At 67.3% G+C, this 27,188-nt stretch overlaps 11 protein-coding genes across 11 annotated transcripts; 2 read left to right on the top strand and 9 right to left on the bottom strand.

Annotated features, from left to right (window-relative positions):
* Positions 1-473: 473 nt before the first annotated feature.
* RHOBADRAFT_66239 (uncharacterized protein) lies at positions 474-1,923 on the bottom strand. Its single transcript, XM_018418905.1, has 8 exons — positions 1,758-1,923; positions 1,671-1,692; positions 1,552-1,593; positions 1,470-1,478; positions 1,233-1,408; positions 981-1,137; positions 777-840; positions 474-718 (listed from the first exon to the last, which is right to left on the bottom strand). Exons 1-8 carry the CDS (start codon positions 1,859-1,861, stop codon positions 528-530), a joined length of 765 nt encoding a protein of 254 aa, XP_018272668.1. The 5' UTR covers positions 1,862-1,923; the 3' UTR covers positions 474-527.
* Positions 1,924-2,087: 164 nt separating this feature from the next.
* Positions 2,088-7,361, bottom strand: RHOBADRAFT_48255 (glycoside hydrolase family 38 protein; the record flags this gene model as incomplete). The annotated part of the gene is made up of 24 exons (XM_018415113.1): positions 2,088-2,336; positions 2,425-2,762; positions 2,827-2,994; positions 3,069-3,151; positions 3,219-3,269; positions 3,330-3,427; positions 3,498-3,624; positions 3,694-3,868; positions 3,932-4,244; positions 4,315-4,555; positions 4,638-4,948; positions 5,032-5,330; positions 5,404-5,459; positions 5,528-5,626; positions 5,704-5,738; positions 5,821-5,838; positions 5,924-6,090; positions 6,166-6,239; positions 6,310-6,371; positions 6,434-6,519; positions 6,599-6,795; positions 6,923-6,999; positions 7,069-7,190; positions 7,280-7,361. The coding sequence occupies 24 exons, from the start codon at positions 7,359-7,361 to the stop codon at positions 2,202-2,204; spliced, it is 3,414 nt and encodes a 1,137-aa protein (XP_018272669.1). The 3' UTR covers positions 2,088-2,201.
* A 791-nt stretch (positions 7,362-8,152) lies between these two features.
* On the top strand, positions 8,153-9,592 carry RHOBADRAFT_35278 (uncharacterized protein; the record flags this gene model as incomplete). Its single annotated transcript, XM_018413265.1, has 3 exons — positions 8,153-9,127; positions 9,206-9,475; positions 9,534-9,592. 3 exons carry the CDS (start codon positions 8,153-8,155, stop codon positions 9,588-9,590), a joined length of 1,302 nt encoding a protein of 433 aa, XP_018272670.1.
* Positions 9,593-11,417: 1,825 nt separating this feature from the next.
* Positions 11,418-13,038, bottom strand: RHOBADRAFT_25710 (uncharacterized protein; the record flags this gene model as incomplete). The annotated part of the gene is made up of 2 exons (XM_018412708.1): positions 12,777-13,038; positions 11,418-12,685 (listed from the first exon to the last, which is right to left on the bottom strand). Coding segments are annotated over exons 1-2 (1,482 nt in total), but the record flags the coding sequence as incomplete, so codon positions are not given.
* A 590-nt stretch (positions 13,039-13,628) lies between these two features.
* On the bottom strand, positions 13,629-14,312 carry RHOBADRAFT_42968 (uncharacterized protein; the record flags this gene model as incomplete). Its single annotated transcript, XM_018414143.1, has 1 exon — positions 13,629-14,312. The coding sequence occupies one exon, from the start codon at positions 14,310-14,312 to the stop codon at positions 13,629-13,631; it is 684 nt and encodes a 227-aa protein (XP_018272672.1).
* A 422-nt stretch (positions 14,313-14,734) lies between these two features.
* Positions 14,735-16,080, bottom strand: RHOBADRAFT_42969 (uncharacterized protein; the record flags this gene model as incomplete). Its single annotated transcript, XM_018414144.1, has 6 exons — positions 14,735-14,826; positions 14,975-15,310; positions 15,398-15,448; positions 15,538-15,637; positions 15,704-15,810; positions 15,954-16,080. The coding sequence occupies 6 exons, from the start codon at positions 16,078-16,080 to the stop codon at positions 14,735-14,737; spliced, it is 813 nt and encodes a 270-aa protein (XP_018272673.1).
* A 164-nt stretch (positions 16,081-16,244) lies between these two features.
* RHOBADRAFT_12976 (uncharacterized protein) lies at positions 16,245-18,519 on the bottom strand (the record flags this gene model as incomplete). Its single annotated transcript, XM_018412116.1, has 8 exons — positions 16,245-16,626; positions 16,696-17,139; positions 17,201-17,341; positions 17,413-17,498; positions 17,570-17,647; positions 17,714-17,946; positions 18,059-18,248; positions 18,325-18,519. Coding segments are annotated over 8 exons (1,749 nt in total), but the record flags the coding sequence as incomplete, so codon positions are not given.
* A 629-nt stretch (positions 18,520-19,148) lies between these two features.
* On the bottom strand, positions 19,149-21,040 carry RHOBADRAFT_52606 (uncharacterized protein; the record flags this gene model as incomplete). The annotated part of the gene is made up of 6 exons (XM_018416420.1): positions 19,149-19,196; positions 19,289-19,367; positions 19,454-19,653; positions 19,732-19,983; positions 20,060-20,233; positions 20,300-21,040. 6 exons carry the CDS (start codon positions 21,038-21,040, stop codon positions 19,149-19,151), a joined length of 1,494 nt encoding a protein of 497 aa, XP_018272675.1.
* A 92-nt stretch (positions 21,041-21,132) lies between these two features.
* RHOBADRAFT_66241 (uncharacterized protein) lies at positions 21,133-22,118 on the top strand. Its single transcript, XM_018418906.1, has 3 exons — positions 21,133-21,228; positions 21,354-21,580; positions 21,652-22,118. The coding sequence occupies exons 1-3, from the start codon at positions 21,156-21,158 to the stop codon at positions 22,072-22,074; spliced, it is 723 nt and encodes a 240-aa protein (XP_018272676.1). The 5' UTR covers positions 21,133-21,155; the 3' UTR covers positions 22,075-22,118.
* A 124-nt stretch (positions 22,119-22,242) lies between these two features.
* On the bottom strand, positions 22,243-24,887 carry RHOBADRAFT_13194 (uncharacterized protein; the record flags this gene model as incomplete). The annotated part of the gene is made up of 12 exons (XM_018412129.1): positions 22,243-22,317; positions 22,383-22,416; positions 22,488-22,573; positions 22,637-22,719; positions 22,812-22,894; positions 22,980-23,156; positions 23,240-23,441; positions 23,561-23,737; positions 23,814-24,066; positions 24,177-24,285; positions 24,424-24,560; positions 24,633-24,887. The coding sequence occupies 12 exons, from the start codon at positions 24,885-24,887 to the stop codon at positions 22,243-22,245; spliced, it is 1,671 nt and encodes a 556-aa protein (XP_018272677.1).
* A 175-nt stretch (positions 24,888-25,062) lies between these two features.
* RHOBADRAFT_25721 (uncharacterized protein) lies at positions 25,063-27,159 on the bottom strand. The gene is made up of 9 exons (XM_018412709.1): positions 26,972-27,159; positions 26,887-26,907; positions 26,707-26,813; positions 26,472-26,620; positions 26,157-26,382; positions 25,984-26,064; positions 25,759-25,905; positions 25,552-25,681; positions 25,063-25,477 (listed from the first exon to the last, which is right to left on the bottom strand). The coding sequence occupies exons 1-9, from the start codon at positions 26,999-27,001 to the stop codon at positions 25,100-25,102; spliced, it is 1,269 nt and encodes a 422-aa protein (XP_018272678.1). The 5' UTR covers positions 27,002-27,159; the 3' UTR covers positions 25,063-25,099.
* Positions 27,160-27,188: the final 29 nt, after the last annotated feature.

The following is a 27,188-nucleotide window of genomic DNA, read 5'->3' on the forward strand; positions in this document are numbered from 1 at the left end:
GGTGGGCGGGTGCGCGTGTGTGCTCCTGGCGGGCTGGATGCACGCCGGGCTGGCTCGACCTGGCGGGAGCTTGGGATGGACGAGAGCGAGGGTGCCGTGCTCCTCCTCCTCCTCGTCTCGCGGTTTCGGACCTCCATCTCTCGCTCCTCGCTCTCGACGCGGCCATGCTGTGCTGCTCCGGCTCTGTGCGCGACCTGCCGGCCCTCACGTCTCTCCCCCTTCGCCCGCCGGGCGCGCAGCTGCGAGCCTCCTCAGCAATCCTCAAGTGGCTCTGCCTCAGCTTGTCGTCCACCGACGGCAACTGTGCAGGCTGCGAAGCTGCGTCGAGCGCGCCTAGCTCGTCCTGCACGTCACTGCTGCCCCAAGCTGCGCGTGTAGCACACGCTTGCTCCACGTTGCTCCTCCTCGCGCGCTCGCTCGAGCGCGCTGCTTGCGCCAACTCTCGCACGGCGCGGCGCACAAGTCGCCCAGCTGCGTCTCGACCGGCTCACAGTGTCTATTGCACTCCCTCAGAGCTCCTGCTACAGCTAGAACCCGACCTTGTCGTTCTTGGCTGCGCTTTTGGCGCCAGGAAGAGGGACCACGAGGCGGCGGTTGGTCGGATCAATCGGGCCCGTCGGCTCGTCGAGGTACTTGAGGACGCGAGCAGGCATGCCGCCGATGACGACGTTGTCGGGAAAGTCGCCCTTGACGACGCTGCCGGCGGCGATGGTGCAGTCTGCGCGAGGAGAGGGTTGGCGCGAGTCGGGCTCAGGAGAGGAGGCTCGAGGACGCACTGGCACCGATTTTGGCAGGGCCGATGATCTTGACGCCGCCACCGATCCAGGTGTTGTCGCCAATCTGCGTCGCGCGAGATAGGGAGAGAGGAAGAGGAGGAGGAAAGGCGCCGGCAAGGTCAGCGCTCGAGCCCTGCATCTCCCAACGTCGCTCGAGGGCCCTCGCACGGCCAGGCGCGAAGGAGAGGAAGGGTTCCAGCTCACCTCGACAGGGTAGGCCCGCTCGTAGCCTGCGACCCGCTCGTCGACGAGGATCGAGTGCGTCGCGCAGTAGATGTGGACGGCCGGACCGAGGAGGACGCCCTTGCCGAACGAGATCTTGGCGCAGTCGAGGAAGACGCAGCCAAAGTTGGCGTAGAAGCTGTCGCAGGCGAGCAGAGGGTGAGCATGTGTGGGCGAGGCAGAGTCGGCGGATTCCGGCCAAGAACCCTCCCCGAGGGAGAAAGGAAGACGCACTCTCCCTTGAACTCGATGTTGTACCCGTAGTCGACGTACAGCGGCGGCTCGATGCCGATCCTGCCGACCTCGGCGAGCGGCAGTCGAAAGAGGTCGGCGAGGTTCTGCAGGCGAGAGTCGGGGCCGTAGAATTCCGCGAGTTGGAGGTCGTCGCGCCACTCGGTGAACGGGTGCGTCTGCGGGGAAGCGTCAGGGCATGCTCACGCCTGCCGGGATAGAGAAAGAGAGCCGACGCACGTTGTATTGCTGCGTGACGTGAAGGACGAGGAGGTCAGCGCCTCGCTCGAATTCTCGACGCTCGCTCCCACCGGGAGCGCACCTGGCACAGCGTACGGGCCCTAAGTCGGTCCTTCGTGAGGCCCTGCGAGGTGGAACGACGGTGTCAGTGCCGCGGTCCTGCGAGACGAAGCTCCTCCGACCGGCTGCGCGGCGGCGCACCTTGTCCTCGAGCGCCAGGTATCTGTGGAGCGCAAAGGGTCAGTTTGGGCCCTCGAGAGATGCCACACGAGAGGTTGTGAGACGCACGCAAGGCCCTGGACCATCTTCTCGCGCTCAGAGAGCGCTTGGAACACGGCGAGTTCATCGGGCGTTGCCGCCTCGAAGGCGGCGTTCTCGGTCGGGGCGGACATGGAGCAAGTGGCTGAGTGGGTGGAGGAGCGAAGCAAAGGACTGCACGCGTTGCAGGCCCACGCGGTCGTGCTCGAGAGCTGTTGGCTAGCCCCGGCTCGGCCGCCAAGGCACGACCGCCGACCGCCGACCGGCGCATTCTTCTCGAGCGCGCAGAGAGTTCTCTCGCGAGTGGACACAGCTACACGTAGCAAGGCTCTCTCTCTCTCTCGGCGACGACGCAGGGCAGACACGGAAACGTTTTTGCACGACAAGACGGCGAAGGAGGAGAATCGACAGGCTGCGAGGAGAGGGCGAGAGAGGGAGGAAGGGGGTGACGGCGCGCAAGGCCGAGATGTGTACTCAGGAGAGCGTGAGGCGGACGGTGAGGACCTCGAAGGCGCGCAAGCGCGGCACGTCGGCGACGATCTCTTGCTGACCGGCGGGACCGGCCGTCGAGGTCGAGAGGGAGAGGTCCTTGAGCGGGCGCTCGAGGAGCTGCAGGACCGGACAATCCGAGTCAGTCGACGCCTCACGATGGGGAAGGGGAAGGGGAAAGAGAGAGAGAGAGGAGCGAGGGACGCACGTCGACGACCTCTGCCTTGACGACCTTCTTGCCCTCGGCGAGCCTCGAGACGACCTTGATCTTGCCCGCGCCACCGTACGCCTCGTAGAGCCGCAGGATCACCGTCTGCTCGTTGGCCTTGACCGAGAAGTGGTCGTCCTCGCCGCGCTTGATCGTGTCGAGGACGACGTTGCGGTCACCCGAGAGCGAGAAGGGCGAGGCGTGCTTGGCGTCGGCGACGACGAGCGAGAGGGCGTTCTTGGGCGACGAGGGGATGCGGCGAAGGTGGAGCGGGTAGTTGTAGGCGCGAGCGACCGAGGGGACGTCCGACTCGGCGAAAGCGCCGCGATGAGGGAGGACTGGGGACGACGACGGTCAGGACCACGCGACGAGGAGACAGGGGCCGAACGCGAGAGGACACACCGGCAAAGGAGAACTTGTGCGTGCCCTGGTCCTGCTCGGCGTCCGGGATGGTCGCCGCTCGCAGGAGCGACAGGCGGAGCGTGCTGCCCTCGCACGCGTGGCCGTACTTGCTGTCGTTGATGAGGGCCGCGCCGTACCCGAACTCGGACACGTCGGCGAAGCGGTGCCCTGGGCGCAAGACGATCGAGGATCAGTCGGGCTCGGAGAGAAAGTGAGAGAGGGAGAGAGAGAGGTCGACGCACCGCACACCTCGAACTGCGCGCGCTGCCACGTCGTGTTGCGGTGCGTCGAGCGTTGGCAGAAGCCGAACTGGTTCTCGTACGTGCTGCAGGCAAGGGTGGCGTCAGACGAGGCGTGTAGGGCGAGGCAGAAGAAGGGAGAAAAGGACGCACGCGACGTCGCCGGTTGGGGTGATCGCGAGCGGGATCTCCCACTTGAGGAACCTGCACGACACCCGAATTAGCGCCGTCGTACAGAGACACACAGAGAGAGCCGGGACGCACTCGTGACGCTCGTGCCAGTCGACGTGGACGTCCCACCGGATGAGGCTCAGGGCGTTGGCGCTCGTGCTCGGTGCGGCGGCGTCGAGCGAGATGGTGGCCTGCCGGTCGACGACGCTGTCAGAGTGTCGGAAAGGGAGGAGAGGGAGAGAGAGAGAAGGGTGGGCGCACCTTGACGACGCTCTGACCAAGGTGGTAGGTGGCCTGGAGCGAGCTGCGGAGCGGACCGTCTTCGAGGACGTGCACGCTCGAGGCGTTGACCTCGCGCTTGGTCTCGAGGTGGAAGGCGTCGACGTCCCTGCGCAAGAGGGCGACAGTAAGTGCGAGATCGCGAAAGAGGGCGGGACGGGAAGGAGGAGAGACGCACCATGCGTCCCAGTTGAGCGGCTGGTCCTGGAAGATGACGAAGCCGGCCGTGCGGCCCTCGAGGATGAGCTCGCGCTCGAGCTCCTTGTCGTAGATGCTCGTGATGCGACCCTCGCGCGAGACCGTGACCTTGAGCTTCTGGGTCGACAGGACAAAGTCGTCGCCGACGGCGCGAGCTGTTGACGACAGGGGTCAAGGTTCGTCGCGCTCGGGAGGAACGAGGAAGAGAGAGGACGCACCTCGCGACGTAAGCTCCTCGACCTCGGCAACGCTGACGGGCTCGGCGTGCACGACCTGCGCCGTCGCACCCTTGGCCTCGAACAGGACCCACGCGCCGCCGTCGGCGCTGCGCTGCACAGCCGCCTCGTCGAGCGCACGAGCAGCGGCGAGCGGGACCTTGACGAGCTGGCGGCGAGAGACGGCCGACGTGTCGAGCGCGACGAGGCGGTCGCCGGCGGCAAAGCTGTCGAGCGCGGCCGACGACGACGGGACGAGCGCCGCGAGCGCTTTGTCGAGAAGCGAGACGCCCTGCTTGGTGATGTCGGCGTAGATCTGGTGAGAGAGAGAGAGTCAGTGAGTCTGCGGCGAGAGAAGAGGCGAGGCGAGGCGAGGAGAGACGGACCTGCTCGACGTCGTCGTAGACCAGGCCGATGGCGCTCCCGGGCAGCACGTCGTGGAACTGGCACAGGAGAGCGCGCTCCCACAGGCTGTCGAGCTCGTCCTTGGGGTACACGTACGCCTTGCCCTTGGCCGTCTTGCCGCCGAAAGTCGAGGCGAGCGTCGCGACGAACTCGAGGTCGTGCAGGAGGACCTCGGTGAGGCGGTTGTGGCGCTTGATCGAGCCGTGCGACGTTGCCGTACCGCTGCGGGACGTGTCACGCAAGGGGTGAGAGGCCCACTCGGAGCGACGGCGAGGCGGGAAAGAGAGGGAGGGTGAGGACGCACCGGTGAAGCTCGAGGTACAGCTCGCCGGTCCAGGTCGGCAGCTGCTTGCCGCCGTCGCTCCTCCTCAACATGTCCTCGTAGAACTGCTCGACCGTCGCGCCCATGTGCACCTTGGGCAACTCGCCGCCGCCCTGGTTGGCGTCGTTGGACACGGCGCGGCACCGGCGCAGGTTCTCGAGCATGGGCGCGAGCGGGCCACCGCCGCCGTCGCCGTTGCCGTACGTGAGGAGGCCCGTCTGGGCCCCCGACTGGAGCGACTTGTGGTTGCGGAACGTGTTGAGGACGTCCGAGACCGACGCTTGGGCCGTGTACTGCGGGCGAGGTCGAGCGTGAGTCGGGCGCTCGACGACGTCGCCGGTAGGCTCGAGAACCGAGGTCGAGAGAGGGTGCGCACCGTGTTCTGCGGGCACAGGTGGACGGCGATCTGCGTCTTGTCCTGGCCCTGCCACCGGAAGCTCGTGTTCGGGAACTCGTTGAACTGGCTCCAGCTCGTCTTTTGCGTGAAGAAGAAGTCGAGGCCGGCGAGGCGAGCGATTTGAGGTGCGGCCGAGTTGTAGCCGAACGAGTCGGGGAGCCAGAAGACACGGCACGGGGCGCCGAACCGCGAGGCGAAGTAGCGCTGTCCGTAGATGAACTGGCGGGCGAGCGACTCGCCCGACGGGAGGAGCTGGTCCGACTCGACCCACATGCCGCCTGCGCCGAAAGAGAAGGCGTGAGCTTGCCGCCGTGAGGGTCGGGCAGAGGGGGAAGGGAGAGGGCGACGCACCGATGGGGAGGAACTGGCCGTCCTGGACCTTGCCCTTGATCTTGTCGAACAGGAGCCTGCAGCGGGAGCAAGGACTGTTAGCTGGCGTGCTCTAGAGAGCGGTAGAGGAGCGCTCGCGACGCACGGATAGTCCTCCTCGAGCCACTTGAACTGCTGCGCCTGGCTCGCGACGAACCGGTGCTCGGGGTAGCGCTTCATGAGGTCAAGCTGCGTGCTCCACGAGCTGCACAGAACGAATTTGGGTCAGTCAGAGGCAGAGCACGACAAGGAGAGGGGCGGGAGGGAGGGAGGGTGACGCACCGAGCGGTCTTTTGGCGAGTGACCGAGAAAGGCCACTGCGTCGACGAGGGAAGGACAGGATAAGCGAACGCTCCATAAGGTCTCGAAGAAGCCGAGGTCGAGAGGTAGGCGACGGACGAGCCAGGCCGTGTCGATCTGCGACCCGTGGCGAGAAAGTCAGTCTCGGTCCGGCAGGAAGTCGAGTTCAGACGACTCGGCGGCGATGGCGAGAGGGACGTACGTGACAGTTGCCGATCGCCCAGCTGCTGACGCCGTCCTTGACCGGGTCCTTGCCGTACACCTTTGCGCCCTCCTTCTCCCACTCCTCGCCGCCAAAGAGCGCGCTCGCCATCTTGCGGCAGGTCGCGATCGTCGACAGGTCCGACGCCCGGAACGTGTTCATGATGGCTGTGCGAGGACGATGAGAGGTCAGTCAGGCGCTCGGGAGAGGGTGGGCTCGAGTCGCTGAGGAGGGGGACGTGCCGTTGCCGATCTCGAGGCACTTGTTGCCGAGCGGTGAGCGCTCGGGGAGCTCGCGCGCGAGGTCCTTGATGACGCTGCAGGCGAATGCAAGGTGAGTCGGGCGAGCTCAGGGACGCGAGCGACTAGAGAGGGAGGAGGACGAACCGGAAGTCCCAGAGCAGGCGCCACGCCTCCATGCGGGGCACGACGAGGTCGGCACTCTCGAGCTGCGGCGAGAGAAGCGAGTCAGGCTCGATGGAAGAGGCGAGGAGGGGGCCGTCGCACGTACACGGAAGAAGCGGTTCATGTCGGGCGGGCCGTTCGTCTCGCCGAGCCCGTTGCCGAACATGGCGTTGCAGCTGACCTCGGCGTAGTCTGCGCACACGTCGAACGAGTCAATCTCATGTCTTCCTGATCGAGAGAGAGAGAGAGATAGAGGCGGATCCGCACGCACACTTGTAGGTGCCGCTCTTGGCCTTGGGCAAGATGAACTCGACGCGGCGGTCGCCGCCGTACCCGCCAGTGATGCCCTGGATCGGGCAGCCCTCGGTGTCGAAGATCATGGCCTCGCAGCTCGGGTCAAACTCGAACTGGACGCGCTCGGCCTCGCTCCACTCGGGCGGGACGTGCAGCGTGATGCGGAACCAGTGGCTGCGGGCGACCGCAGGCCGAGTGAGCTCACGTACGGCCTCTCGCCGCCATCTACCGCGAGTGGATTGTCCTCATCGAGGAAAAGGAGGCAACGGGTAGAGAGGTGAGGAAGGAGGGCGAGACGCACTTGGTCCAGGAAGGCCCGAGGCTGAGCCCCTTGGCGGCGTGCTTGAACGGCTTGCGGATGGCCTCCTTGAAGGGCGTCTGTAGGGCAGGCGAGGTCAGGTCTGAGGGGATCTGGCGAGTCTCAGTGGGGAGGAAAGGCGAGCGCACCTTCTCGCGACCGGGCGACGACCAGTATTCGAGCGAGACGTGGTCCTTGTCATCGAGGCGGTGCTTGAAGAGGACGCTCGTGATGTTGGCAAAGTTGCCGCCTTCGAACTGGTCGAGACGTCCTGCGAGGCGCACAGAGAGACGGTCCCCCCACTCGTCAGTCGGGGTCGGATGTGGAGAGGGAGGGGGGAGGAGGAGGTCGACGACGCACCGAGCGTGAGGCCACGGAAGTGGACGGCCTTCGGGTCGTGGTTGACGACCGGGTAGAGCGGACCTTTGGCAGCGTAGGCCATGGCTGGCGGTGTGGTGCGAGAGGGGCCAGGAGGACGAGGTGGGGGCGAGAGCTCGAGGGTGAGGGCGAACGCGGCGAGTTGGTATGTGGGCTGTGCGAGTAGCTCGTGGGGTGGTGCAGCTGTCCAGTCGGTGCTTTGGACGGGCTGCGCTGGTGGTTGCAGAGCGACAAACGGCTCGTCCCCGCCTCCTCCTCCTCCCTCCCCCGTCGACGAGGCGACGACCCTCACGCCCCACGCTCTGCTTCGCGGTGCGCACCAGAGCATGTGCTACTTCCCACTGCTCAGTCTCCCAGCATCGCAACGGCGCAGAGGGGCTTGCGCCGTCCCACCTCCCGTCGTCACGGTCGCGGCTCAGCCCTCGCTCAGCGAGCGTATTGAGCACCGCGCCGTTGCGTCTGCGCTATCGTGCGAGGACACAACGTGGCATGTGTCGGTTCCACGCTCCGTCCCGGGCGTGACTGGAGCGCACGGCGGTGCGCCTCTTGCTCCGTCTTCCTCCTCCCGCGCTCCCGCTTCCGGCTCTGAGAAGGGACGCAGCTCTCTCTCGAGGTCGCGAAGCTTGCCCAACAAAGCTCGGGTACGAAGAGGGGCTGCTTCTTCGCGCGCCCCCTTCCCTGCCTCGCCCTGAGCGGGCGAGAGGGCGGCTTCGGCGCTCTCGACGCTCTCGCTTTCGTACTCGTCGTCACCAAGCCTGCCCACGTTCTTCTCGTCAGACTGACTTTGGCGCTCGCTGTCCTCCCCCCAAGGCCGTCCGCCTACCGTCAAGCTCGCCGGCCCTCCCGACTCGCAAAATGAGCGACGAGCCGCTCTCGCTCGAGCTGGCGGCCCTCATCGCGTCGCTCCACTTGTCCGACCTCGCGGCACTCGGCGACTCGCGCAAGGGCAAGGCGCGTCAAGGCGAGGTCGACGACGAGGAGTGCGCGTGCGCCATGTACGCCAGCGAGCTCGAGGCGGTCGAGCAGGTCGAGGCCGACCGTCGGTTCGCGCTCTCGTTCGAGTCGGCCGGGCACGCCGACGGTCCCGTTCTCGACGAGCTCTCGGCGCAGGAGGAGGTGGCGAGCTACGACCACGAGATCGCCGTCGCCGTCTCTCGAGGCCGCACCTTCGAGCAGGCCCGTCGCTCGGCGACGGCGTCGCGCTCCTCGTCGTGCTCCGCCTCGTCTCGAGCCAGTCGTTCGACGTCGCTCACGCGCCCGAGCACCTCGTCGCCGTCACCCGGGCTCGACGCGCCTCCTGTTCCTCCTCTGCCGTCGACTTCCGGCCCTCGCGCGCCCTGCGTGATCTGCACTGAGCGCGTCGCGTCGCACAGCGCCGTCACGGTCCCGTGCGCCGACCAGCACGTCTACTGCGCCGAGTGCCTGTGCGCCCTGTTCCGGGCCGCCACCCGCGACGAGTCGCTCTTCCCGCCGCGCTGTGACGGCGTCCCGATCCCGGTCGCCCTCGTCGCGCCGCACTTGTCGCCGGCCGACCTCACCGCGTTCGAGAAGAAGGCGATCGAGTTCCGCACGCCCGACCGGCTGTACTGCGCGACCGCGACGTGCTCGGCGTTTCTCGGCCCGACGAGCGAGACCAAGCGCGGCGTCGAGTGCGGCTCGTGCGGCGCCCAGACGTGCGAGGCCTGCAAGGCGCCGTGGCACGGCCTCTTTGGGCTGTGTGGCGCGAGCGGCGACGACGAGGCAGCGGCTCTGCTCGAGCGCGACATGCACTTCCGCCGCTGCCCGGGCTGTCGCCGCGTCGTCGAGCTCGACACGGGCTGCTTCCACATGGTGCGTCCCGCTTTCTCTCGCCTCTCGTCGTCGAGTGAGTGAGCGTGCCCCTGACTCGTCGAGATCTCTCGCTCGCAGACGTGCCTGTGCAGCACCCAGTTCTGCTACCTCTGCGCCGCGCCGTGGAAGACGTGCACGTGCCCTCAGTGGGACGAAGACCGTCTCGTGCGCGCGGCAGAGGTTCGTGTGCAGGCCGAAGCTCCGCACGTGCGGCCGGCTCCGCAGCTCGTCGAGCGCATGGTCGAGCAGCTGCGCGTCAACCACGAGTGCGCGCACCGCTCGTGGTGCTACCGGCCGGGCGGCGGGCAGTGCCATAGCTGCTACAACCACCTGAGGGGCTACCTTCTTGTGCGTCCTCGTCTTTCGTCTCTCTCGACGTGCGCTGATGCGCGACCGGCGGCGACAGCGTTGCCGAGGTTGCCAAATGACCGCCTGCGTCCGGTGCCAGCGCAACCGCCTGTAGCTCCTTCGTCCTCTCTCTGTCTTTCCTACTCTTGTCATCGATCGCGTTGTGCCTTCTGAGCGATGCCCCGAGAGAAGCTGGAAGCTTTGAGAGCGAGCGAAGAAGAGGCTCGAGCGGCGTTTTCCTTGCTCCCGCCGTCGACAGCTCTCCTCGCTCAGCCTGCCATACCTCGTTCGCCGTGACGCTACGTCGGCAGCGCACGTGACTGAAAAGGCCAGAAGATCGAGCGTATGCAGCAAAGGCTTCTTTCGAGAGGACCAGAGAGCAGCCGCGAGGAGCAGGTCGAACTTGAGAAGGTCAAGTTTGCGACTCTCGCACGGACCAGAGGAGGGGATGCGGGCTCGTAATACAGGAGCACATTCACGACAGCTAAGATACGGCGTACAACAAAGGGAAAGGAAAGAGAGAGAGAGAGAGAGAGAGAGAGAGAGAGAGAGAGAGCCGCCGCTAGTCTGCCCCTGGCGTGCCCACCGGGCTCGCCCCGCTCAGACTCGTCGAGCTCGCGCTCGCCTGCAGCCCGAGAGCTCCGAGTCCGCCGCCTGCTGCGCCTCCCGCTCCAGCTCTCCTCGACGACGCGCCCGAGCCGCCCGGATGCAGGCCGCCAAAGTACCCGCCCGACCCGGCGAGGTTGGCCTGCGAGTTGTTGGCGCTCCTCGACGCGCGCAGCTTGGCGCCGCCGCCTTCTCGTGCGAGGAGCGACGCTGCGACGCCGGGCGCCGACGCTGGCTCGTCGCCGGCGTGCGCGTCGCCGGCTCCTGCTCCCGCTCCTGCTCCTGCTGCGACAGCGCCGGCCGACGACGACGACGACGAGGGCCCGAGCGAGTCCCACACTGCGCCCGAGAGCGCCGAGTGCGAGTAGGCGCCGGCGCTGTGCGGCGACGGCGACGCTCGCCCGCTCGCCGAGATGGCGCTGCGCAGCGGGAGGTCGTCGACCGACAAGGGCGACTCGCGCGCACTGCGCGACGTGAGCTTGGTGAGGGCCGGTCGGCCGGATGCGGGCGTCGTCGGGCGCGAGTAGGGCGAGGGCGGGATGATGGCCATCGGCGGCGGGGAGGAAGGGCGGCCGAGCGAGTAGGGCATGTCGGACGAGGCGCGGCCCGCCAAGGACGAGCCGCCCGGCCCGACTCGAGGGCCCGCCGAGAGGGGCGCGTCGGGCGTATCGTTCCAGTAGCCCGACGCGGGAGGGACGTTGACGGTGACGGTGGCGGTGCGGAGGAAAGGCGTCGACTTGGACGTGCGGATGGGGCGAGGGCGGAAGAGGCCGTCCGAGGGGGCGTCGGGCTTCGAAACGCGCGACATGGGGAGGATGGACCCGCTCGAGGCGGGCCGGCCGAGAGCGCGACCGCGCGAGAGCGAGCGCACGACGGCCGAGAGCCGGATGGCGCCGTGGCGGAGCGGGCCAAAGACGCGCGCGCCGAGCCCGCTGGCCTTTCGCCGCCCGCCGCGAGGCGGCGTGCGACTGCCCGACGAGTCGCCGCTGCTCGTCGGACCTGCGGCGTCGTCCTGGCCGAGCAGGGTAAAGTCGCCTCGCCTCGGGCTGCCGGCTCGGCCGAACGAGCCGCACAGCGACTTGCGCAGGCGACCCGAGCCCGGGCTCAGGTAGCAGAACCAGACGGCGACGACGACGGCGAGGATGCCGAGGAACGGGAGGGCCGCCGAGTCCTTGACCGACGCGATCGTGTTGCGGACGTCGCCGCGCCAGGACGGGATGTGGCCGGACCAGTCGCCCATGCGGAACGCGCCGTACGGGTTGGCGTACGAGGTCGGCGAGCTGTAGACGGACGAGTCGGGCGACAGCGCCGACGACGAGGGGAGCTCGGTCGAGCCCTTGGCGACCTCGAGGACCATGCGGCCCAAGGTCCAGCTGATGGCGACGTCGTTGACCTCGTTCATCGACTGGAAGCTCGGCGGCTCGTCGACGAGGTGTTTGCCGATCGCCTTCGAGATGCCCTCCTCGGTCGAGTTGGTGCCGTCGCCGCGCCCGCCGCGGTCGATGATGCGCGGGATGCCGATCCCCTCGTGGAGGATGTTGACGATCCAGGCCGCCTTGAAGCACTGCGACTGGAGCCTCGACACCTCGACGCCGTTGCGCCACTTGCCCTGCTCGGCGCGCACGTCGTCCATGATGTCGTCCCACTCGCGGCCGCAGTACTCGATGGCGGCCCGCTCGAACTCGACGTAGTCGTACACGCCGCCGGCGCCGTTGAGCGCCGCGCCCCACACGTCCTGCGTCGAGTACCAGTACTCGGAGATGCCGATGAAGTGGTTGACGCTAAAGTCGATCGGCGGGACGTGGACGCCGTTGAACAGGCACGGCTCGTCGAGGCACTTGACCTCCTTGTTGAGGAGCGGCGCCTGCCGCCGCAGGCACTGGGCAAAGTCGCCCGTGCCCTTGAGCGTGTAGCCCGAGTGGCGGCCGTCCGACAGGAGGAGGCTCTTGGGCAGGCACGGGTCGTCGACGACGAGCGCGGCGGCCGAGCCGAGTTCTTGACCCTCGCCGTCGCCGACGTGCTCCTTGTCGGCCGCGCGCAGGTGCTTCTTGACCTCCTGGTCGACGTAGCGGGTCCGGGCCTGGTTGGTCCCGTACCCTAGCCACGTGGTGACGAACACGGGGTGGCGCACGACCTTGCCGCTCAGGAGGCGCAGCTTGATGTCGACGAGGTTGTCGGCGTGCTTGACCTGCTCGACGGCCGATGGCTCGAACGCGATCTGGGTCGAGGCGCCGCCCATGTCGAGGAAGCCGTACGTCGAGCTCGGCTTGCGGTCGCCGGCCGCCGCGTGCTCGTGCTTGTCGAACCCGTCCATGAGGTAGTTGACGGCGATCCAGCCGTACAGGCCCTCCTCCTCGCCCGAGATGACGCGGACCTGGTCGGCGCAGTCGGGGAGGTGGAAGGGAAAGGTGCGCAGGTACGAGCACGTGGCGGCGAGGACGGCGTCGCGTTGCTGCTCGGGGAGGAGGCGCATGCCGGCGGTCGCGAGGAGGTAGATTGGGGTCGACGAGAGCTGCTCTTGCGGGATGATGGACGCCGCATGCTCGATGAGGGGCCGCAGGTACGCGGCGACGCCGTCCGGGTTGGCGCCGAGGGTCGAGATGCCTGCGCACGACGAGTCGAGGTCAGCTCGTCTCTTGTGGCGCCGGCGCTCTGCGTCCGTCTCTCACAGATACGAGAGAGCATGTGGGCGCACCGGGCTCGACCTTGAGGTGCCAGCCGTCGCCGTCCTCGACGCCCTTCTCGACCTTGTTGAGCACGTCGACGTTCTTGCCCTGGGCCTTGCGGTCGTGGAGGGCGATGTCGGGGTCGATCCAGCTGTAGACCTGGATGCGCGAGCCGCTGCTGCCGGCATCAATGACGACGCCGAACTTGCGACCCTGGGTCCATGGCGGCGGGCGAGGCGGCATGAGGACGAGGACGAGGTCGAGCGCAAGTCGCAGGTCGAGGTGCTGGAGCTGCAGAGATGGGTCTATGAGCACGCTGTTGGCGACCTTGCAAGAGTCGCACAGGCCCCAGGTGCCGTGTGGCAGCCGCTGAGCCGGCTCATCGTCCGTGAGACGGGGAGCTCGAGGTGCGAGATGCAGCGGCTGGGGGGATGCGCCGCGCCACAAAGGGGGAGTTGGACGCACTGTTGCACCCTCAGTAGCTCCTGCGCACCCGTCAGGCGTGTCGTCGTCGAGTCGGGCGGGCGAGAGACGAGGCCGGGAACGCGAGGCGGGGCGACAGGGACGCTCTCGGCTGGCGGCGGCACGCGCTGGTTGCGGCACAGGCTCGTCCTGCTGTAAGGACTGGCGCAGGCGAGCGGCGGAGCTCGCACGAAGCGAGGTGTCGACCGAGAGAGAGCCGCCGCGAGCTTCGCTGCGAGGCTGGACTCTCGGTCGGTACCACCGTCTCGCTCTCTGTGCAGGGTTTCGAGTCGACAGTCACGAGCACGCATGCGCTCGCAGTAGAGTGACGCTCTCGGCCGGCCAAAAGAACGAGAGCGCGACCCTGTCGAGGTTGCAGCTCGCACTCCTCCTCCGAAATTCCGTCCCGCCGGCCGCATCTATGCCCGCCGCTCGTCCTCCTCGAACACATCGGCGAACGCCTGCGCCTCCTCGTCCATCTTGCGCTCCTGCTCCTGCGCCGCCCGCCGCGCCCGCTCGAGGCCCTCGTTCCACTGCACCGCCTTGGCCCCTTGCTCCCTCAGCGTCGCCGGGCCCGCCCGTCCACCGGCTTGCGTCCCGTGCAACGCATCGACGACCTTGCGCAGGCGCTGCGCGAGTGGCGGCTCGGCGCCCTTGGCGTACGTCGAGTAGAACGACGCCCGGTGGTCAAACTGGTCGTCCTCGCCGAGGTGCCCGTACGACATGGCCGCGTTGCTCGGCAGCTTGACGTCGATGCCGAGGATGCCCGTGTGCGTCGACCCGCCTGCGTCGAGCTTGACCCGCTGTACGTCGAGGAGCGTCTGCGCGAGGACGAGGTCGCGCAGGTCGTGGGGTTTCGGGCGCGACGACGCCGCGTTTGGGGTGGCGAGAGTCGAGGTGATGTGTGACGACAGGGTGGACGGCTCGTGGGCGGGCACAAAGGTCGGCGCGAGGTGGTACAGCTCGGTGAGGGTTGCGAGGGCGGCCTGGGGGGAGGACCGCGCCGTGCGGCGGTTCAGTCGCCGCGGGCGGACAGGGGCGGCGGCCTGGGTGGCGAGTGACCGTGCTAGAGGAGCTGCTGCAGTGCGGGCGGTCGCAGCCATGGTTGTTGAGGTGGGAGAGTCGGAGGAGGAGCATGCGAGAGATGGCACGCTCCGAGACTTTTGGCTCCCTCTCGAGCGGCGTTGACCGGGCTGTGTTGCGCTCAGTGAGGCTTGCTATACTCTCAGAAGTCTCTTCAGGCGAGTTGCCAATTTCTGTGAGCAGAGGGAAGCACAGCTCTCTTTGCTCGAGCTTCGACGAGCGAGCACGCTCAGGAAGGACCGCCGCAAGGCTCGCTCGACACGTGCAAGCACGCATAAGGTAACGACGTTGCAGACGGATCGAGTGCTGCCCAGAAGAAGGAGCGACTCTGCCGCATGGACCTCCCCTCGCCCGTTCCCGCCCACCCTGCTCGACGCCGACGGCCGGCTCCTGCTCCGCTCCCTCGGGCTGCACAGCCCTCAGCCGGAACCGAGGATCCGCCTCATGCCCCTGACGGCGTCGCGAGCGTGCTTGCGCCTCGAAGGTCGAGCGTGCGCAGGAGAAGCGGCATCGGGTGCAGCGAGGGCGGGGTGGCTGGGGGATGAAGGCGAGGGGAGCAGGGCAGATGTGGTGGGACGACGGATGTCTGTAACGGGCGGCCGAATGTCACGCGTGGTTCCGAGAGGAAGGAGAGAGGGTAAAAGAGAGAGGGGAAAGGAGAGAGAGAGAGGCTCGAGCGCACCTTCGCTCGCTCGTCTCGGCTGGGCCAGCGCCGTCCGGACGGTCCCGGTCCTAGCGCCAGGCGTGTATGGGCCCAGGTTGCGAGGCCCTGCGTCGAGCCCTTGTGGAACGGGCGTGCTGCTGCGCCCACTTGCCGACTCGCGCGGGTAGTTCTCGAGGTCCGGCTTGGCCGACGAGGCGGACCTACCGCGCTCGACGGGTTCGGCTCCAGGGACAAGCAACGTCTCCGGCGAGGCACGCTGAGGTCGAGAGAGGCGACGATAGTGCGAGGCGAGCTCTTCGAGTGCGCGTAAGCGGGCTCGGAACAGCTCGAGGTTGATGTACTGGTTGTCGGCGGCTGCATGGCGCAGAAGATGTCAAAGCGGGTTCGACAGAGCGGCTAAGAAGGACCAGGAGGGAGAAAGGAGAAGCGAGAGCTGCTCACCCTGCTCGAAAGCGGCATTCCACCTTCTCGCGCGCTCGCTCTTCTTGCGATCTGCGCGCATGCGGGTCCGATGAGGGTACATCGTCCTCGTCAGGTCGATCTCGTCTCGTAGAGGTCCATGCAGCGAGACGAGGACGCACAGGACCAGACGTGCGCGACCCTCGCGAACGCCGACTCCTTCTGGTCGACGAGCTTCTTGGTGGCCTCGATGACCATCTCGAGCTCGAGTACGGCCTGGGCCTGCGAGAAGTCGACCTTTAGCTCTGTCGTAGGCGCAGGAAGGATAAAGAGAGAGAGCGGACGCACCGGCAACCGATTCTGCTGCTCGTCGAGGTGCATCTTGAACATCTTGATCTCGTTGTCCTCGATGCGGCGCACGAGCTCGATCATATGCTGCAGCCGCTTGGACTGACCTGCAAGTCGACGAGTCAGTGGACCCGCTTGAGCAAGAGGGACGAGGGCAGGGAGTGCGACTTGCTCGCCTTGTCTGCGTGAGGACCAGGGGTAAGCGACAGTCTCTGGACCTCGGGTACGACGGGAGGGAGAAGAGACGCACCAGGGACGTCTTGCGCGGCGAGCCACTCGAGATCGTGCTTGTCGCGCGCTATGTCGCCGCTGAGCTCCGCCCCGCCCTCAAGCGGCGCGGCGAGGTTGTAGAGGCCGTCGAAGAGCGCAAGCGCCATGGTGACGGGGATGTGTGAGCAGGCTCGGCGGCTGAAGGAGAAGCGAGCATGTGGGCGAGCGCGGACACGAGGAAGAGGGCCGCGGAAAGGCCGAGCGAGAACGGCCGAGCGGGCAGGAGGCTCGAGAGCGACGGACGCGCTCTCCTGACGACACCGAGCGCGTCTCACCCTTTCGAGGCGGCGTGACAGAATGCTTCTATGTGGCAGAGACAAGAACAGGATACGGGGATAGAGAGGGAGAGAGAGAGAGGGAGGCGGCCGAGTAAGAGAGGAAGAACGAAAAGGGGGGCCGGTCCGCTCGGAGCGGGTACGGCGGCATGCGGGAGGTCGGCGTGTGTCGAGACGAATGGGGAGGAGGAAGGGAAAGAGAGGCGCTTATGCGCGCGAGACGTCGCTGCAGGGGCAGAAGGCGTCAGTGAGCGGCCGAGAGGGAAAGGGAAGAGTGGGACGCACCGGCCGAGGACCTTGGTCTTGAGCCAGTCGGCGCCGACAAGGACACGGTTGCGGAGCGAGAAGAGCTGCGAGATGTAGGCCGAGCGCCAGAAGCTGTGGGAGGGGACGTGCGGGGTGAGCGAGTTGCTCGACGAGCAGACAGGGAGAGGGGCGGCGACGCACTAGTAGGTCGCAAAGCCCGCCGCCGCGAGGTTGCCCTGCATCATGGGCAGGTCGGCGATGGCCTTGTCCGAGCCGATGTAGGCGAGCGAGCCCTGGTGCGAGTAGTTGAACGGCGCAATGTTGCTCGCCCGGATGACGGCGTTGGCGAGCGAGTCGAGCTTGGCCGGCTCGGCGCCAGCCTGCTTGGCCGACTCGAGCTCCTGCAGGAGCTGCTCCTTCTTGTGCAGCTTCTGGAATACGCGCGCGAGGTAGCGACCCTGCTGGGCGGCGACCTGGGCCGTCGGCGCGTAGTTGGTCGCCGTGCAGTCGCCGAGCGCAAAGACGCCGTCGGCGCCGACGAGGCGCATGTGCTCGTCGACGAGGAGGCCGCGGCGCGAGTTCTGCGACTCGGGGATGCGGTTCATGAGGTCGCGCGTGACGGGGCGAGCCGTGTTGCCGGTGGCCCTGCGGGACGAAGGCGCGTCAGTTTGGCGCACCAAAGAGAAAGAGATAGAGCGAGACGGACCAGACGAGGAGGCCGTAGGGGTACTCGACGAGCTCCTTGTTCTCGTTCTGGGCGATGATCTTCTTCTCCTGGACCTCCTTGACCATCGTCTTGGTCTTGATGTCGATCTTGTTCTCCTTGAAGGTCGACATCGTGTAGTCGCTGCTCATGAGGGACGAGTCAGGGACCTGGGCGACGAGGACGTGAGAGGGAGAGGGAGAGAGAGGACGCACATGAGCTGCTTCGAGAACATCGGGAGCACGTTGGGCAGCGCCTCGATGAGGGTGATCTTGATGCGGTCGGCAAGCTCCGGGTACCACTGCAGGGAGAAGAGGAGGGTCAGTGATGCGGGCGGGCGAAAGAGAGGCGAGGGGAAAGCGAGAGACGCACGTTCTCGAGGTCCTCCATGAGGAAGTCGTGCAGCTCGCCAGCGTACTCGACACCGGTCGGGCCGCCACCGACGACGACCTGCGGGTGCGAGAAGGGTCAGGGTGACGCTGTCGAGGCTGAAGGTGTCGGGAGACGAGGACGCACGAACGACAAGAGGCGGTCAATCTCCTCCTGGGTCTGGCCGGCAAAGTTGGCCGACTCGATGCTGTCCATGATGCGCGAGCGGATCTTCTCGGCGTCCCACACCTCCTTGAGGAAGCAGGCGTGCTCCTTGACACCCTTGATGCCGAACGTCTGGTTCTCGGCGCCGACGGCGTACACGAGGTAGTCGTACGCGATCTCGGTGCCGGCGACCTCGCCCTTGATGTCCGAGTTGTCTGCGAGACGTGCAAGGTGTGTGAGCGGCTGATCGTCCAGAACCGCACCGTGCCGTCGCTCGCGGGACGACCGAGCGACGGACGGAGAGAGCTCGGGAGGACGTGGACGCACCGACAAAGCGCAGCGTCTTCTTGATCGGGTCGACCTCGTACACCTCGGCCTCGTAGACCTCGGTCTTGCGCTTCATGTGGCGGGTGAGGAACCGGGTCGGCTCGAGGATGGAGCGCGCCGCGAGGGTGCCGACCGTGACCGAGGGCAGGAGCGGGGTGAAGAGGAAGTAGTTGCGCGGCGAGATGACGACCTGGACGACGGCGAGGGGTACTCGGGTCAGTTCTGGGTCCCGCAGGAGGGGAAAGAGGAAGAGGGCGAGGACGTACGACGTTGTAGCCCTGGTTGTCGAGCTCCTTGAGGAAGGCGGTGCTGGCCCAGCCGTTGCCGAGGACGACGACAGTCGGCAGGGTCGGGTCGTGCGGGAGCTGCTCGCCCGGGTGGCGCTGGTCGTACGAGCGCCAGACGACGTAGCCGCCGGCGGCGAGGACCGTGACGAGGACGGTGCGGCCAAAAGTGCGCAGGCGGTGCTTGGGCTTCTTCGGGCCCTTGCCGCCGGGGCTCGGGCCGGACCCAGTCGCGCCAGGGACGGCCGGGGCGACCTTGGGCGCGAGCGGGAGCGTCTGGGCGCCGCCGACGGGGAGAGGGGGCGTCGCCGAGAGCGGGCTCGACGGCGGCGGGTTGCTGGTCGCCGTCGCGCGCGGGAGGTCCTGGCGGAGCTGGGCGGTCGCCTGGAGGGCAAAGGCGCGCGCCTGGGGCTGGGCCGAGGCGCGGAGGGCGACGCGCTGGGACGAGGCTGCGCGAGAGGGAGGACGGGGGGAACAGATCAAGCGCGATCCGGCACCGGGGGGGGTCAGCGCAGGGCCAGAAAGTTGTTGGTGGACCACACGAGCTCACCGAGAGCCAGCTTGAATGACATGGTGGCGAGCGACGGGAGAGCGGACGAAGAGCACGAGATTCAACTGATCTCACGAGAGATGGCGCACCTCGGCCTCGAGTGCGCGCTGTGGTCGAGTTTGGCTGCCCGCTCTATGCACTCTCTGGGCCAGCGAGCACTCTCTCGAGCCGTACCGAGACGCGGCGAGCTTTCCGACCTTTGCCTCGCCCTCCTCGCCGCCGACGATAAGCTCGCTCGCACAGGCATTGCACTCGCTCAGTCCTCCTCCACCTTGATCCACCGGTCGTACGCGATCAAGAAGTCCTGCGCGCGACAGAGTGCCGAGGGTCAGTCGGGCGGCAGGGAGGCTCGAGCACAGGAGGAGGAGGACGACGAGGAGCGAAAGGCGGACGCACGTTGACAGTCTTCTGCTTGACGGCGATGCGCACCCTGGCGCCCTTCTCCCTCGTGTACGTCGCGAAGAAACCGGACGACCTGCGAGAGGGACGGCAGCTCAAGTCAGTTCCCCTGCCTCGCAAGGCAGAACGAGGCCGACAACGCGAGAGAAAGGCGGGACGCACCCTTCGCTAACGTCGCTCGTGATGCACACGGCCTCCCTCAGGCTCTTGCAGACCCCGCCGAGCCGGCTCAGCGTCGCGTACTCGACCTGCAGCTGGCGCACGGCGCGCCGGTCCTGCTCGAGCGGGCCGCGCGGCGACAGGCGGTCCCACGCGAAGAAGCGCAGCTTGGTGAACTTGGCGAGCTGCGTCAGGTAGGCGTCCTGCGGGTCGACGAGGGCGAGGAGAGGTCAGTATCAGGGGCGCTGGGCAGGGGAGAAGAAAGTGGAAGGGGAGCGCACGAGGGGTGCGGGCCACGAGACCGCCTCCTGGCAGTCGCCGGCGACGAGCGTCAACGCCTCGAGCTGGGGCGCCGCCTGGGCGAGGTCGGCGACGAGTGCGGGCCTGGGCTCCTGCGCCTGGTACAGCGCGAGGCGGCGCAGCGAGGGCAGTCGGCCGACGGCCTGTACGAGGACGGCGAGGTCCTCCGGGACGCAAGGGCCCTCGAGGAAGAGCTCCTCGAGCGGCAGGTCGATGCCGCTGTCGGACAGGCGCTGTGGCACGGGCAGACCGGGTCAGTCTGGGCACGATCGAGGTGCGAGACGAGATGGGCGAAACTGGGGGGCGCACGATGATCTCGTCGGCGATGACCCGGAACACGCGCGCCTCGTGGACCGAGTCGAGCGACAGGTTGCGCAGGTGCGGCAGGAAGCTCTTGACGGCGGGCATGTGGCGGCCGACGCGGCGCAGCGAGGGCCAGAGGAGGAGGCTGTCGACGTTTGGGCACTTGGCGACGAGCTCCGACTGCGAGGGGGGACGATACAGGGTCAGAGGGCGGACAAGGACGAGAGAGAGAGAGAGTGGGCGCACGATTTCAGAGTCCGAGTGCATGATCTGGAGCGTCTTGATGTGGTCGAGCTGGGCAAAGTCGCGCACGCAGCGCGGCTCGTCCGGGTAGAAGTCGACCTGGTTGAAGCGCACGGCCGACATCTTGGGCGACGTGGCGATGGCGCGCAGGATCGAGTCGCCGAGGTCGCGGTGGAGCTCCAAGCCGCTGAGGAACAGGACCTGGAGCGAGGTTGCGGCGAGGCGCTCGACGACGCGGGCGAGGGCGGCCTCCTCCTTTGGGAGCTCGTCCTCGTCGTCAAGGTCCCACAGCTCGTCGTTGTCGGCCGACAGGTCCGACACGCACAGGGCGACGATGGGGAGCGGCTGCTGCTGGTGGGCACGGGTGCGGAGGATGGCCTCGAGGGCGCGCATGTCGCGCTTCTTGCGGTAGGCGCGTGGGCGCAGGACCGTGTCGGGGACGAACTTGACCGAGCGCCACTTGAGGGGCTGGCACACGGCGTGGAAGAAGCGGCTCGTGGCCGACAGGGCGAGGAGCTCGCTCGAGGGCCCGCTCGGGAACGTGGGCGAGGGGTCGCGCTCGTCGACGAGATGGGCGACATGGACGACGAGCTCAGCGGGCAAATCCAGGAGGCGGAAGGGGGCCAGCTGCTGGTCGGCGTCGTCGGTGCGGGGAGGGGGAGGAGGACGAGGAGGCGAGGACACGGGGTGCGAGGTGGCCGGGCCGGCAGGTTCAGGCGAAGAGCTGTGCGTGGTCGAGCTCATGGTACGTGCAGCTCAGCTCGAGTGATTGTGCGCGGAGGGAGAGTTAGCCTCGCCCATCTCCTCGCCTCTCTCTTGCTCGCACGACGCTCCCTGACGCTACACACGCGAGACCATCATGGCGCAGAATATCTGGCTCGCAGCAGGCGGCGAGGGCAGCCTCGACCGTGTCCGTGAGCTCGTCGAGCAGGGTGAGCTCTGCCTCTCCTCCTCCTCCCTCATCTTCATCAGCTCGCCGTCACTCGTCGTCACCACGACCTCGAGCAACCCTTTCCACCCGCTCAAAGCCGTCACTGACTCTCTCGTATCCAAACAGGCACCTCACCCAACGCGTTCGACGACAACTCGTACTCGCCCCTGCACGCCGCCGCCTCGTGGGGCCACAGCGACATCCTCCGCTTCCTCGTCTCGAACGGCGGCGACATCAACCTCGCAGACTCGGACGGCGACACCCCCTTGTACGTCGTCGAGTCGATCGCCATGGCCAAGCTCGTTGTCGACCTCGGCGCAGACCCGCGCCATGTCAACGAGGAGGGCCTCACCGTGCGCCCACTCTCTCTCTCTCTCTTGGCCTCTACCTCGCCACCACGAGCTCACCCGTACACCCTCCACAGGCCGCAGCGGTGCTTCAAGAAGAGCACCCGCACATCGCGCTGTACCTGCGCACCCTCACCGGCGAGCCCTCGCCCTCGTCCGCGTCCGCCCCCCTCGACCCTTCCGCGCCCGCACCCGCACCCGGTCAGCCCCAGCCCAACCTCGACGCACCAACCGACGCCCTCATGCAGGCCGTGCGCGCCATCATGGAGCGCTCGGAGCGGGGCGACATCTCGGAGCAGGAGACGGACGACCTCCTGCGCGAGGTCGTCGAGCAGGCCGTCGGCGGGCAGCTCGAGGCGGGCCGGGCCATCGGCGAGCAGATGAGCGTCGACGACGAGCAGGCGGGAGGCGCCCACACGAGGGCGAGGACCGCCGACGAGATGGCCGGCGAGCAGGGCAAGCCCAAGCGGAGCAGGGACCAGGACGACATCGGGCGATGACGTAGCTTTCGCGCTTGCAATTCGTAGAGCATCTCTTCGAGCACTTCCTGCTTGCTCGAGCGGAGCAGATCTCGAGGCGAGGCGAGGAGAGGGCACTGAACGATGCGAGTTGCGTGACAAAGAGAGAACGAGGCTTTCCTACAGCAAGACAGGGTCGACGCGAGGGCACTAGTTGAGCGTCGGCATCGACGTCGTCGCCTTTGCGCTGAGCGCGTCCTGCGAGCTCCAGTACGAGGTCGTCGTCTGCGGACGAGGGCACGAGGGTCAGTCTCTTGCCCTCTTCTACGAGCGAGAGAGAGGGAGCGCACCTTGAGCTGCGTCCAGAAGTCGAGACCGCGAGGACTGTGTACGGGCAGAGGGAGCGTCAGGATCCGGGCCAAGAAGGAAGAGAGAGAGAGAGCTGGTTGACGGACCCGTACAGCGACGCGCCGCCGAGGACCGAGCCCTTGTTGCCCGACCACGAGAACATGGGCAGGGGGACAGGGATCGGGACGTTGATCTGTGGCGGCGAGCTTGTCAGTATATGACCTCGAGCGGTGGCTGAGGAGGAAGGTGGACGCACGCCGACCTGACCCGCCTCGACCTCCTTCTCGAACTTGCGCGCCGTCGCGCCGCTCTGCGTGAACATGCTCGCGCCGTTGCCGTCTGTATGCGGTAAATCGGCACGAAGATCAGCTCCAAGTCGAGCTCACGCGAGCGCGAGGGAGGGGAGGAGATGCGGCAGGACGGCGACGCACACTGGTTCGAGTTGATGACCTTGATGGCGTCGTCGAGCGTCGCCGCCTTGACGATCGTCAGGACCGGGCCGAAAATCTCCTGGCTGCGTGGGTGAAAGACAGGGGCGAGGTGAGTCAGTACTTGAGGGGAGCACTCGCGCTCGCTCGAGAGTGGACGAGGCGACGCACGTGTAGCAGTCCATGTCGGTCGTCGCCTCGAGGATCGTGGGGCCGACAAAGTTGCCGTTCGGGTACCCGTCGACCTTGACGCCGCGCCCGTCGAGCAGGACCTTGCCGCCCTGATCCGTGCACGTCTGGATGAGCTTCTCGACGCGCTCCTTGGCGGCCGGCGTGATGAGCGGGCCACTGCAAGCGAATCGCACGCGACTATCAGTCCCTGCCGCTGGACAGTAGAAGGAGAGAGAGAGAGAGGAACGAGCGCGACGCACACCTCGGTGTCGGGGTCGAACCCGTTGCCGACCTTGAGCCCCTGTGCGCGCTTGACAAGCTCGTCGATCCACTCCTGCGAGTCGCCGACGGCGACGAGCGTCGAGAGCGCCATGCAGCGCTGCCCGGCGGCGCCGAACGCGGCGCCGACGATCGAGTTGAGCGCAAAGTTGCGGTTGGCGTCGGGCATGAGGATGCAGTGGTCTGTTGGGGCGGACGAGGAGGCGATGAGGGTCAGTAACGTCGACTAAGACCTCTAGGCGAGCCGACCGCCGCGACGAGGCGGCCGAGCGTGCCAGGGCGAGAGCGAGAGGTCGACGCACTCTTGGCGCCGAGGTTGGCCTGGACGCGCTTGCCATTCTTGCTGCCCGTCTCGTAGATGTACTGGCCCGCGCGGTCACCGCCGACGAACGAGATGGCCTTGATGCGCGGCTCCTCGCAGATGAACTTGACGGGCGCGATCGTGCCGTGAACGACGTTGAGGACGCCCTTGGGGAGGCCTGCGGCGGACGAGGACAGTCAGTGCCCCGCTCGCGCGCACACACACGACCGAGAGGGAGAGAGAGCGGGACGCACCGGCCTGCTCCATGAGCTCGGCGAGGATCATGGTCGCACCCGGGTCGCGCTCCGAGGGCTTGAGGATGAGCGAGTTGCCCGTCGCGGTCGCCATGGCCATGGCCCACAGCGGGATCATGGCGGGGAAGTTGAACGGGCACACGGCGGCGACGACGCCAAGAGGGAGGCGGCGCGTCGTCGTGTCCATGTCCTTCGACACCTCGAGCTTGTCGCCGAGGAGGAGCGAGGGCACGCCGCACATGGCCTCGACCACCTGCGCACAGACAGTACGAGTCAGATCGACGCCGTGATCCCGTAGCAGGGACCCGGCGCGCCAGTACCGAGTCGCCGCAGAGAGAGAGAGAGAGAGTCGGGCGGACGGACCTGCAGACCGCGCAGGACGTCGCCCTTGGCGTCGGCGAACGTCTTGCCCTGCTCGAGCACGATTGACCTCGCAAGCTCGTCGTGGTTCTCGCGGATGAGCGACTGGAATCTGCGCACAAGGAGGGGGCGAGGTGAGCTCTCGGCACGGGTTGCCGAGTGGGGCCGGCTCGAGGAGGAGGGGGTCTGAGACGGCGGCGCAGGATGGCGGGCTACGCCTAGGGCGGTAGAAGGAGAGCAGGGGACGCACTTGAGCATGACGGCCTGGCGCTTGAGCACGCTCGAGTCCTTCCATTCGTCGAACGCCGCCTCGGCACGGTCGACGGCGAGCTTGAGCACGGCGGGCGTCGCCTCCGGGACGCGCGTCAGGACCCTTTGAGACGACGGCTGCGTGCGGGCTTGAGGCAGTCAGTTTGGGCCCACGCGTGCCGAGGGAGAGAGAGAGCGGCAGAGACGCACGTCGTTGACCGGGATGAAGTGGGACGAGTCGCCCGCGGTCCACTCGCCGCCGAGGTAGTGGGTCGTGTCGCCGCCGGCGGTCTGCGTGCCCTTCCAGGGCTTGAGCGCCGACATGGCCTCGAGGTCGGCGAGGGCCGAGAGGCATGCCGTCGACGAGAGCGGGCGAGGCGACGAGGCGCCGATTGCGGTGGGGCGGGCGGCAGGGCGCGAGCGGCGCAGCGCACGCGAGGCGGTGCGGGTCGGGAGCGAGAGCATGGCGCTGGCTCTGGTCGTCGAAAGCTGCAGCGGGTTGAGGAGGAGGACGAGAGGGAGAGGGAAGGGTCGACCCCACGCGCACGCGCGAACGAGCCGGGTCGGCCGAATTCGCCCCCTTTTGTCCGCCCAGCTGCTCCTCGGCACGCTCTGTCTCTCTGATACAAGCAACTCGAGAGAGAGGGACAGACGAAGTGGTAATACAAGCGCGCCATCTACTCGAGCTCGACCTCGTCGACCGGGACGTCGGCCTGGGCGAGCGTCGCACTCGGGCTCCACACCTGCAGGACGTTGTCCTCGGCGACGCTCACCATGCAGAAGTCCTGGTTGGCGTTCCACGCCAGGTCGGTCGGGCGCGACGTGTGCCCGCCGTGAACAAACATGAGCTCGGGAGGGCCGTCCTCGGCGTCCTCGGGCGTCTGCTCGAGCCCGATCTTGGACACGTCCCACAGGTTAATGCGGCGGTCGCCCGACGCCGACGCAAACACCGTCTCGTTGGTCGGCGACCACGCGAGCTGGAGCACCTCCTCCTGGTGCGACTCGAACGTGTGCAGCTTGAGCTTGAGGTTGCGCAGGTCCCACAGCGCGACCGTCTGCGAGGCGAGAGGGCGGGTCAGTGCGTCGTTCGGCGAGGCGAGGACGGGAAGAAGGGAGTGAGGGGGCGCACCTTGTCGGCCGAGCCCGTGATGAGGATGTTCTCGTTGTGCGGCGCGAACGCGACGCAGTTTACCTCGGCCTCGTGCGCCTGGACCCTCGCCGTCGGCTTCATCTGGCCCGACTGCCCCCTCGTGTCCCACCTGCGCGCACGTGGACCGACGCGAAGTCAGTTCAGGCGCACGAGAGAGGGGAGAGAGAGAGAGAACGAGAGACGCACAGCAACAGCATGCGGTCGTCGCCGACCGAGGCAAAGACGTCCTCCTGCAGGTTGTGCCACGCGACGTCCTCGACGATGGCCGAGTGGCCGCGGTACACGTTGAGCGGGTCCATCGACGTGTTGCCCTTGGTGTAGCCGCGCACGTCCCTGGTGGCGACGGGCGAGTCAGTTTCTTGCGCTCGAGAGAGGGAGAGAGGCGAACAGGGCGGCGAGCAAGCGACGCACCAGTGGCAGACGGTCGTGTCCTCCGACGCACTCAGCACGTGGCCCTCCTTGGCCTTGAGCGGGTTCCACGACAGGCCGTATCTGCGCGCGAGTGAAGAAAGGTCAGTAAGGGCTCGTGCGCGAGCGAGCCGCACGCTCGACGACGACGAGAGAGAGGGAGGGAGAGGACGTACCCCTCCTTGGTGTGTCCTCGCAGCGTGATGTCGGGCTTGCACTCGGTGCCGCTCGGCTGAGACGGGTGCTTGGTGCGGTCGAACACGTAGACCTCGCCCATGACGGTCTTGGTCGCGATCAGGTCCGGGTTCTGGGGCATGTACCGCGCGCGGTTGACCTCGCCCGTGTGGTTGATCGACTGGGTGATCTGGACCCGGGGCTCGGTCGCCGTGTGCGCGCCAATCTCTGCAGAGAGGGAGGGAGGGTCAGGTCGACGAGCGAGGGAGGGACGGGGCAGAGAGAGAGGGGGGGCGGGGCGAGACGAGGGGACGCACCGCCGCGCTCGTCATCGTACTTGTCGAGGCTGAGGCCAGCCTGGGGCTTGGGGAGGTGGACCTCTGCGATCTGGAGGTAGTTGTTGTCCTCGCCCGAGGTATGTGTCGCGAGCAGGAGGCGGTGGACCGTGTAGTCCTTGTCGGCGGGCCTGGGTGCATCGCGTCGGCGTGTCAGGACGAGGTTCCGCCGATGGGACAGCCGACCCGAGAGAGAGAGAGAGACAAGGGTACGCACGTCTCGACGTCGGGGAGCCACTGGCAGGTGAGCGAGGGCCAGTCGAGGGCGTGGGTGATGACGAGGTCGTACAGGAACAGCGAGTTCTTCTTCCAGATCTTGTACTCCTGCGTATGGACAAGCTCGTGTCAGCAAAGGGGCAGACTGGGCAGGAGGGGAGCTGGTTGGAGGGAGGCGCACCTCGTTGATGCTCTTGTAGAGCTGCACGGGCGGGTCCGAGTCAGTAGGGGATCGCGTCGAGAGAGGAAGGGGAGGTGGAGCGCACAGTGGACGTCTCGTCTGCCTCGGTGGCCATGGCTGCGAGGCTGCGAGGTGGAGAGGGAACGCGTCGAGATGAAGATGAGGGCGCGGGCGACGGCGACAGCGACACGGGCGGGTTGCGGGCTGGCTCGCCGAGGTGCACAAGCGGGTGCTCGGTACAGCTGGCACGCGTCAGAGCTGGTCTGAGGGGCGAGAGCGAGTGGAGGAGGAGGACCGACCTC

This window comes from Rhodotorula graminis (assembly GCF_001329695.1).
Source record: "Rhodotorula graminis WP1 unplaced genomic scaffold RHOBAscaffold_4, whole genome shotgun sequence".
NCBI lineage: Eukaryota > Fungi > Basidiomycota > Microbotryomycetes > Sporidiobolales > Sporidiobolaceae > Rhodotorula > Rhodotorula graminis.